The following is an 11,370-nucleotide window of genomic DNA, read 5'->3' on the forward strand; positions in this document are numbered from 1 at the left end:
TGGAATTTGACGGCGCTCTATAAATGTCATAATAATAATAATAATAATTAATAACTTTGTTTCATAGACCCCTCTCGTGGACCTTTTTGATTTATTTGACACACCTCAGTCATTAAACACTGCTAATGTGCATGGTGACATGTTTCTGAATACGGACCCGATATTGTCATCTGGATCTTTGTTTCCACCTACAGAAAAAACAAGTAAGTGACCTTAAAGGAAATGAACGATAATATGTAATATAGATACACATCAGAAAGTAACTAGAGCGTTTTGGTATTTTCTACACCATGCTAAATGTTTATACCTTGGAAACACATGGCTGTATGTTTTATGTATTAATTGCTTACAGTGCTGACATTTATGGTGTGTATATTTTATTCTTGTGGAGACAGCATTTCTATGCTAGCTTCTTGTTTATTTAATTACCTATGCATCATTTGTAAGTTGTAATTTGTTTTCTTTGACTGGTTATATGAAAAGCCAACCAGTTCTACTGATGTCTCAAAGTGTGGGAAAGCATTTATAACAGTACAGTCGCTAATAAAAGACAGAGGGTGGGGGAACCTTTTATCAGTCATCCCTGGGATCCTGCCCATAAGAAAGCATGCCATTAAATGTGCAATGCAGGCCGTTTTCTCCAGGGGCTCTGCACATGGGCTCTCTCTGAGGCACAATAAACTCAGATGTCCAATTCGAGTGGGTGTTATTGGTGAGGATACAACATACCCCTGATATTGGGCTGTTCTGTCTTAAAATGCCCAGGCAAAATCTTTGTGCCATTCCAGCCAAGTGCAAACCTGAATAGACTGTTTAGACGCAGGCTTCCCCAAACTCCGGCCCTCCAGATGTTGCTGAACTACAATCCCCATGATTCTCAACCTATCTATTTCATTCATAGAATCATGGGAGTTGTAGTTCAGCAACATCTGGAGGGCCGGAGTTTGGGGAAGCCTGGTTTAGAGCATACACTTTAAAAATATATATAAATAATTAAAAATATTTTACTACTGAGTTATTGTGCATAAATGTTTTTAAATAAATGTGCCATTGCACTATTTGCACGTGTTTCGCACTATTTGCACACGCACGTTATTTGTAGCTTGATTCTTTGCCTGAAGTTTTGATTTAACCTTGGACTTTGTGTTCCTGTTTATTTTCTGCCAAAGTATTACTACTACTATCAAGGGACATTCCTTTCTTATTTTACCCTACTTGATATTATTTAATTTTAGATTGCAATACTACTGCAAATCCGTGGGATCTAAACACAAATACCAGCAAGCTTAAAGAAGATTATATGAGCCAAAGCATTGTATTTGGCAGTGATAGCACATCGACTATGAAGGAGCAGCAGGTCACAAGTAATTCATGTATGGAATTATGGGACCATACGATAAGTGGTAAGATTCACACAGTTCATACAATGAGCAATACGTTTGAGATGAAGTTATGATAAAAGTGGACCACCTGTCTTCCAAAAAACATTTGACAGTAAAGACAACTTAAAGGACCACTATAGGCACCCAGACCACTTCAGCTTAATAGAGTGGTCTGGGTGCCAGGTCCAGCTAGGTTGAACCCTTTTTTCTATAAACATAGCAGTTTCAGAGAAACTGCTTTGTTTATAATAGGGTTAATCCAGCCTCTTGTGATTGTCTCATTGACAGCCGCTAGAGGGCTTCCGCGCTTTTAACTGTGATTTTCACAGTGAGAAGACGCCAGCCATTGTGAATGCTTTCCTATGGACTGGCTGAATGTGCGCGCGGCTCTTGCTGCGCATGCGCATTCAGCCGGTGACGGAAGAAGAAGGAGGAGAGGAGGAGGAGAGCTCCCCACCCAGCGCTGGAGAAAGAGGTAAGTTATACGAGTATGTTTTCCTGGCATTATAGTGGTCCTTTAAAGGAAGGTATAACTTCTTAATTTTGCTTACAAATTTCCTAGAAAATGTATACTTGAAAATATGCTCTAAAATATCTTAAAAAAAGGAAAGTGGGAAAGAAGGAGAGAAAGAGAAAGGGGAAAGGAAAGGAAGGGAAAGGAGAGAGGGAGAGCGGAAGGGGGCGGGGGAAGGGGTAAAGAGGAGAGACATTCAATTTAATATTTATGTACAAGGCTACTCTTTCTTCTTCTGATTTTGTTTTCCCTTATTCTCCTTTCCTTCATTTATATAGAATGATATTCATCCTCTGACTATGAAAATGATTACCACACACTATTTAATATGATATTGACAATATCTTTAAGGACCCTATAAACATTCTGGATCCATTGTTAATATAGAAATAAGGGCAAACTCTTTCACTTTTTTTTTTTTTTTCTTTTTTTTTTTTTGTAAACCACATCACTATTATATCACAATTTTACACCTATACTTAGGATAATCCCTTGCGGTCTATTATCACTGTATGATAACATATACTATGTATACATTTTTATCTTAAATTTCTCTGATAACGCTGATAACACACAACTTATAAATCACAAATTTAACTCTCAGAGGATATATATTATATTACCCTATAAAAATAACCAATTAATTTATTTTCTATTTACAAGGTCTTTATCTCTGTATAAATATCGAATGAGTTTCTATTTTTTTTTCCTCTCAGAGCCCTCCCCCCTCTATATGTAGTTTTGCTACATTTACTCCGGAGACCTTATGGGCTCCATAGGATGGGGTAGAAATTTCTACCTAAGGTATGTGATATTTCCGGATGGGGTCAGACTTCTATCGGCCTGCCCTTCCCGAAAATTAGGAATGAATGGTTGTATGTATGTTAATCAGACTGAGATGATGGATCACCTAAACACTGAAGTATACTATCTTTGAGAATATTGAGTTCTAATGTGCAGGGTTTAAATACGAATAATAAGAGGAATAGGCTATATCATTCTTTAATTCAAGATAAAATTCAAATAGCCTTTATTCAAGAGTCTCATTGGCTTAAAAATTCTAGACAAAGCTGGGGAGGAGATTTATACTCAAAAATCATTCATGCGTCCTTGACTGATAGAAAAAAAAGGGGTGTCGCAATTATTTTTAGGAATGACCTCAAATTGGAAGTTATTCATTGTGAACTGGATAAAGAGGCTAGATATATTATAGTAGTGTGCAATATCGATAACAAGTTATATACGCTGGTGAATTTGTATCTACCTAATGTAGATCCAATGACTACTTTTTCCCATCTAATGATCAAGGTAGACAAAATTTCCAAGGGCACATTGGTCATTGCTGGAGATTTTAATTGTGTATTAAATCCTACTTTGGATAAACAATCCCATGTGCTGATTAATACGGACAAAAAAATACACAAACAAGCGAAAAGATTTAGTAATATATGTAAATTATATAATCTCTGTGACCCATGGCGTATTTACAATCCTTACGAGAGAGATTATACTCATTATTCTAATGTACATGGATCATTTTCAAGGATAGACCTATGTTTAACCAATCCAAATTCTTTAAAAACTATCCACACAGTTAGGATTAAACAAAATCTTTGGGCAGATCATAGCTTCATTATTATGGAAATAGGCACTGCTCCCCATCCTGGAATTTCCACGTGGAGACTCAATAATTTACTAATTGAAAACGAGAAGAATAGAAATGACTTAGAGTCTCTAATAACCCATTTTTTTTAGGAGAATTGCCCTCAGGATACCTCTTGTTCGACTAATTGGTGTACACAAAAAGCAGTAACAAGAGGTTACCTGATTAAAATGGGACATATCTTTAAAAAAAATAATGGACAATCTTTGGCAGACCTATATATTGAATTTTACAGGCTCTCCAATTTAAATAAACAACAATCTTCAGAGGAACTAAGAGCTTTATTAAAACAAACACAAAATTCAATTAACTTTAAAGAAGAACAAAGAATTCAAATCAATATAAACAAATTAAAAGTGAATTATTACCACATGGGAAACAGAGCCTCTAAAAATCTTACAAAAAGATTACAAATTCACCAAGCTAGAAATAGAGTGGGAAAACTAATAGATGGAAACAGTACCTATACAACCCCAACTCAAATAGGAGAAAAATTTAACCAGTATTATAGACAGTTATATAATCTCAATGATACTCCTCCAAATAGTGATGTTTTAAAATATCTTGGAAACATTCAGATTCCAAAAATTTCTCCTGCAGAATTAGCGTTCCTTAATTTACCATTTACACATGCAGAAGTTCAACAGCAAATTGAAAAACTACCTTGGAATAAAACTCCTGGCCCTGACGGCTATACAAATGCTTTTTACAAATATATGATGCCACTAATGGTTACTCCCTTAACCGATTTGTTTAATGAGATCATTGAAAAAAAATCAGCACCCAAAGAACTACTCCAATCTAACATAATCCCTATTTTAAAGCCTAAAAAAGACCCTAATGATCCAAAAAATTACAGACCCATTGCCCTAATAAATGTTGACATGAAGATCTATTCTGCAATTATTGCAACTAGAATAAATACCGTTATCGATAAACTGATCCATCGAGACCAAATTGGGTTTGTGCCAGGTCGTATGTCCTCTAATAATACCAGAAGAATAATAGACATATTGGATATCGCCAATAGATCCAATATTCCCCTCCTGACCCTGTCTCTAGATGCTGAGAAAGCGTTCGACAGGGTCGGGTGGGGATATCTTAGGGAGACACTGACTGCATTTGGTTTCCAGGGCAGAATTTGTAATGCAATTATGGCATTGTATTCCAACCCCTCTGCTAGGACAGTGGGCCCCAACATCTTAGCTGGATGGTTCCCACTCCGAAACGGCACCAGACAGGGATGCCCACTTTCCCCACTTCTATATATTTTAACCCTGGAGCCTTTGGCTATCGCTATAAGGAATAATTATAATATTAAAGGATTCCCCATTGCGCACACCAAATGAAAAATATCTTTATATGCGGATGATGCTTTGATATCATTGACCTCACCAGAATCATCTTTGCCTTTTCTTATGCAAGAAATAGAATCTTACAGTTTGATTTCCAATTTCAAGCTTAATATCTCGAAATCAACTGCCATGTATACCAATCTATCACAGAATGTGGTTAAGAGATTATCGGATCTATATAATTTCATTTGGTCTAATAAGGAAATAGAATATCTTGGGATTACTATACCAGTAGAGATTGAGGATATAATGGAGATCAATATTCTTAGAATGATCAAAGAAATTAATTATAAATTACAAAAGTGGAAAAATTTGGAGACTACCTGGATCGGCAGAATTAACATTATAAACTCATATATACTGCCAAAGTGGTCCTACCTATTTTCCATGGTACCTATGAAAATTCCAAGGTCTTGGCTAAATATGATTCAATCATATTTTTCCAAGTTTATATGGAAAAACAAAAAAAACAAGAATTAGTTCTAGAGTCTTGTCTAAGAGAATAACGAATGGGGGATTAAATTCTCCTAATATTATTATTACTTATTATGCAAATATGATAAGACATATATTCTGTCTTCAAGACCCACAATTTTTAGACGAACCTTGGCATATTTTGGAGTCACAGGTTGTGATGCTCAATAAATTGGAACTCTTGATATGGAAGGAACTACTGGGTAAATCCCAATTTTTTACGCAGATTGAATCATATATACTTAGCCAATCGTTAAACACCTGGCAAGAAATCAAAAAAACTGTTGGGTTATGTAAACAAGATACCAAAGACTTGTTCTTTGGCGGTAATTGAGCAGAATGTAACTGACTTATCCTTGAATATTTGGTTTGAACACAGTATAGATACTATTTCTCATATTATGATGGACAATAGATTGATATCATTTCAACAGATCGTAGATACCTATAAATTACCATCTAGAGAAATCTTTACGTATTTAAGGATTAAACACTACTTACACTCCTCTATTATTGATAATATATCTACAATTTCTAACCAATTGGAAATCATATTTTGTAATAGATCCAAGAAAAAAGTCACATCATTGGCGAATGTCCTGTTAAAAGAAATAGGTCAGATACCTTTAAAGATCATAGATTACTGGGAAAAAGAATTAGACATATCAATATCAGAAAAACAATGGTGCTCATCTATTTCTCATTTAACAAAATATATACATGGTATAAATTCGGTAGAATGCCATTTTAAATTAATATATAAATGGTATTATACTCCATCTAGACTATCAAAGATGTACCCACATTCACAGAATATATGTTGGAGGTGTGGGTCGTTTGTTGGGACATATATACATACTTGGTGGGAATGTCCGATTGTAAAGATATTATGGTCATGGACCTACGAGGTTTTGTATGAGTTGTCTAATAAAAGATTGGAACAAAATCCGGCTGTAGCGATTCTACATTATAACTGGAATTTGGACACACAAAAAACTAAATGCATAGCATCTCATTGCTTTGTGGCTGCCAAAATTATAATTGCCAGAAACTGGAAATCATCTATTCCCTTCCAAAAAACACATCTTATTAATCAAATTAAATACCAACTCTCGATGGAAAATAATCTTACCAGTAACATATCGAGCTCAACTCTTAAAAAAGGTATTTACAAACTGTAATTAAACAAAGTGATATCAATCTATCAATGAAAATGGGCAGCCCCTCACTATTTGTTAACTATAATAGTATTGTAATGATCTAAAGGTGGTGAAAAAACGGGTAATTCTTTTACATTTTTATAACCTAATGTCAATCTATGAATGAAAATGGGCAACCCCCCACTAAGTGTTAACTATAACAGTATTGTAATGACCTAAAGGTGGTGAAAAAACGGATAATTCTATGACATTTTTATAACCTAATGTCAAGATGAAGGGGAACTGTGGGTCTGACTTACTATTATCTACTCTTCTATGTATAGAAACATTGATATAGTCCTGGACGATCATTAGTTGTCCCTCACCAAGATGTTTTATTAGACAGGATTATAATACTTAATTTGTTTAAAGGAACGATCATAGATACCTATCGACATCAATGGAAAACAACTCAAGACTCAATGATATTCACCTTAAACAATATGGCCTCCCCGCTTACTAAATCCCGGCCCATACTGAAGTAACAATATGCACAATTACTATGCTTTCTTTTTTTCTTTTTTACTCCTGACTGATGATAACTAGCTGGGATCGATCTATCTCTCAGTCTGAAAGTATGAATGAATGTGTGAAAGATGTATTTATTTTTTAGTAAGTCAGTCAAAGTACGCTTTATGATGTATTTTTCTACGATATTTTTTTTATAACAGGACAATACATTTGTGATTTGAATATGATGTAAACTAAAACCAAAATCCACAAATGCTTTTGATATGTTTAACGAATATCACCTAATATATTGGCTGACTGTACAAAACAAAAATTATTAAATAAAGATGATTAAAAAAAAAAAAAAGAAAATATGCTCTACCACCACCATAGACACTATGTAGGGACTATAATATCCCCAAAATTCCTCTTGCGCCAATCTTTGGCAAGAGGCAAAGTTTGTAAAACTATTAGATGCACAGTAAAGCAAAAACAGAAAAAACTTCAAGGGTTTCTATAGTGTGAGGAATACAAATATGTATTGAGGCAGTCTTAGTCTTTCTATAAAACTGCGATGATTAACATTGCAGGGCAGGACTAAGGGGGACAGGGACACTGAACACAGACCACTTCAATTAGCTGAAGTGGTTTGTGTGCCTATAGTGTCCCTTTAGAGGGACTCTCTAGTCTAGACCCTTAGAGCACTTTAGCTTGCTGAAATGCTTTATACAGTATGTGAAGAGTGTGTTCTTTTTTTATTTTACAAACAAAAAAACGCAGACTTCAATAGAAATTTGAACTTTTATAAATTAACCAATTGACCTTGTTACACTCCCCTGACTGTCAATCAGGCAATTATCATATTACTTCCTAATAGGTCCCCTAATTAGACAATTTTAAGTGTGCCCAGGAGATACCCAATGTACTCAAAGTGGGAAAAGTCTTCTCAAGATTAGGTCTTGCTCTTGTTTTTTGGTTATTTTTTATATTGCTGGTGTAAGCACTAGGACAGCTGTTTACATACAGCTGTGAATGCCAGGCTAGTATATATATATATATATAGCCTACTTACCTACCTGTCTGTTCTCTGAATCCAATGTACATATTTGTATTTAAATCATTGAGAAGTCTAATTCAATACTCCTGCTATACCCCTGCTATACTTTTATGGATTATTGCTATGTTTTACTGTATGATCCCATTTAAGTTTTGTTATGCATTATGGAATGAGTGTAATATTGATGAATTATTTGATTTTTCTACAGACCAACACATCTTTGAAAATTCCAGCAACAAGATAGGTTTGCATAATCAAGACATTATAGAAGATCAAATCACTGATTCCCCAAAGAAACTTAATTCTCAAACTCCTTCATCATTTCTTAGCCCTGAAGCTCTATCACTGGTTAATTTAGATAGTCTTGTTACAGGAAGCAGTGTAAAGAACAAAAACCCATTTTTCTCTGGTGAGTACTTTATTAATAATAATAATAATTAATAAAAAAACAAGAACAATAGTTACGTTTATATACAAAATTGCAAAACTCATCAATAAAGGGACATGCGTCACTTTGAGACAACTTTCTGATTCAAAAGCTTTAGCTTTGAATGAGAAAGATGCCTCACTCTGCAGGGTGAAAAAAGCAGTTAAATTAATGTTTATCTGCTTTTTCTTTTTTTTCTTATGCTTTCCACACCCATTCCAGGGGGAACACTTATCTAACCAATCAGTGTCCTATCCCTTGGAATGCTGGAGAAGTGCATTGGCATTGCCTGATAGATTTGCATGTGTGCAGTAGATAGATTTCTGCACCCTGCAACATCCTTACATGGAATGAAAAGAGTCTGATTGGTGTGATCAGGCAAAGCAGACTTGTCGGTTTTCTCTCTCCTTCTGCTGCACAATGATGTTCTGTTTCAGTCATTAGTAGACTGGGGTGGAAAAGAGGGGAGGCTGAAGAAACTGCCCTAGCTAAGAGGCATGCCCAATAATGCAGTTGGACCAGGTCAATACAATTCACCAATAAATAGAGATTGGAAGGGAAAATATACACACCCTCCTATCAGCTGCAGTCTGTTTCACAATAATTGACAAGGGTATATATACAAGCAAGTTAGCCAGATCAGAGCTTCTGCTCCTGACGTCGGCATGCTGACATGCCGAAACACGCGTCGAGCTTTCTCTTTTTATGTTTTCACTTCACATGGTAGCACTTTAATTTTGTTTGCACTAGTTTATTTTTATTTAGTTTTAGGCAGGGAGATTGGTTCAGGTAGGCATTAGTGGTTAGTCCACGGTGCCGAGGTAACACAGGCATAGATTCTTTTCAGTAGCCTTTTTTGGTTTATGGTTATTGAGGCTCAGTTCCTCCATCTTCCTACCTGTGATCTTTACCTTTAGCTATACCTGCTGCTAGTATACATGCTGGGAGTATGTGGAGCTAGGGGTTCTGACATTATCTGGATTTTTAGACACATTGTGTGTCTGTCTAGTGGACCTTAGCTCGTTTGTACATATACCTTACCAGCTGTACCCTCTACACTAATTTTTTTACCCATTATTCTTTCATCCTAAGATGTATTAAAGGTAGGGCATCCTCTCCTTTTCATTGTTACTCTCTCCTTAGGGTCTTCACTGGTCCGCTATTTTAATTATTTTTTTCAAGTTTCTAATAAGTTTCTAAAAGTTTATTCAATTTTTTTGTTTGTAGTTATGTTTAACAGTGCTTGCTGATTTAAAAATATAATTGTCAAGTGATGCATGTCACTTTAATGACTGGAAAAATATATATTTTGCCAAATTGATTGTATTAATATAATTATTTCCTTTTTTCATTATTGGGACCCTACAGATCACATATTTACATTTCTATCCAAAGCCAATAAAATACACAACATGCCATTTTGCAGTTTTTAGACCAAAAGGTTTGATTTGGGCAGTGAGCAATTTATACATTTAGGGACAAAAATGAATTCATTAATTTGTGAATTGTTGTGTGAATGTGGCCTCACTCATAAATTTGTGCATTTATTTGTTTTTCTTTGGGAAAAGTAAATATTTCTAGCGTATGAAGGATTGATCACCTTTCACAAAAAAAGTTATTTTTCTTAAATTTTGTTCTTCAATGCAAAAATATATTATTTTTTAATCATGAAATTATTTTTTTTACACTACCTTAGGAACGAGCGCACCATCATCAATAAACCCATTCCAACACATGGATCAAAAACCATCTCTTAACCAAGTGAGGGCCATTTCTCCTGCTCCAGGCTTGACAGCAATTCCTTTCACACCAATGTCGAATGTCCATCCAATGTCAGCAATGTCTGCTGAAACTATACTTAATATGAAATCAATCTCTTCAAGTTCCTTCTTCATGCCATCTGTCAATCAACCATTGATACATTTTCAAAGCTCTTCCACCTCTCTAGGCCATCATTCTTTTGGAAACTTCCCAAACAATCAGTCGTTAATTCTAAATCCAGTTCCTACAATGCTCCCTCAAGGAGTAGCATCTCATACTAGCTTTGCCAGTCACCAGGATGAGAACAATCCTTTTCTTTAATTATGGGCTAAGATAATCACAAGCCCAACATTTCTTCTATACATTTACTTTTGGCTGACAAGACCTTTTTTTTGTTTTTTGGCATACATCATGTAAAAAACAGAGACAATCATGATAAATCTGTGTAATTCGTACCTCCCAACATTTCAAATGAACAAAGAGGGACACTTTAATTTTAGTTGTGTGAGTGGGATTACTTATTAATAACAAATAATGCAACTTCAATTGAATTTAGAACTAGAACAACATATCTTTTTTGCACAGACTTATTTCTAAACATATTTATTGCAGTTTGAAGACACATAGCCGTATTGTTGCTGTGAAGCTCTGTTATACGCCAAGACACACTAACAATATGGAGCTCAAAGAAAAAGGGTCATTAGGATAAAAGAGGCATTTGGGCCTAACATAGGAATAGTCCCTCCTAAATAGGGGCACATGGGAGGCATGGAAATTGGTAGTCTTTGTGCTAGCCCCCCCCCAAAAAAGGCATACTTGCTTCTAAAAAAAAAAAACGGTATCAAAATCAGATTTCTATTATTTTATTTATTGTATGCACTATTTCTAGACGTATTAAAGTGTATATTGAAGTGACTTTCACAAAAAAATATTTTTGTAAATGAGACAGATTTCAGCCAGTAGAAATATTTTAGCTTAAAAACATTTAGATTTGGGAAATGCCTAATTTATGTTTTATTCTGTGAATAAAACAGATTTTTTTCCTACTGCTCCTCCCTGCAGTAGGACAGCAACAATTTAAAAAAAAA

At 35.0% G+C, this 11,370-nt stretch overlaps 1 protein-coding gene across 1 annotated transcript in view; it reads left to right on the top strand.

Annotated features, from left to right (window-relative positions):
• Window positions 1-11,076, top strand: part of EPN3 (epsin 3) — a 51,741-nt gene extending 40,665 nt beyond the window's left edge. The window contains exons 6-9 of the mRNA XM_063458968.1: window positions 68-203; window positions 1,236-1,403; window positions 8,303-8,503; window positions 10,218-11,076. Coding sequence (XP_063315038.1) covers window positions 68-203; window positions 1,236-1,403; window positions 8,303-8,503; window positions 10,218-10,603 — 891 coding nt within the window. The 3' untranslated portion in view covers window positions 10,604-11,076. The remainder of the gene's footprint in view (window positions 1-67; window positions 204-1,235; window positions 1,404-8,302; window positions 8,504-10,217) is intronic.
• The last annotated feature ends 294 nt before the right edge of the window (window positions 11,077-11,370 follow it).

This window comes from Pelobates fuscus, chromosome 6 (assembly GCF_036172605.1).
Source record: "Pelobates fuscus isolate aPelFus1 chromosome 6, aPelFus1.pri, whole genome shotgun sequence".
NCBI classification, from domain to species: domain Eukaryota; kingdom Metazoa; phylum Chordata; class Amphibia; order Anura; family Pelobatidae; genus Pelobates; species Pelobates fuscus.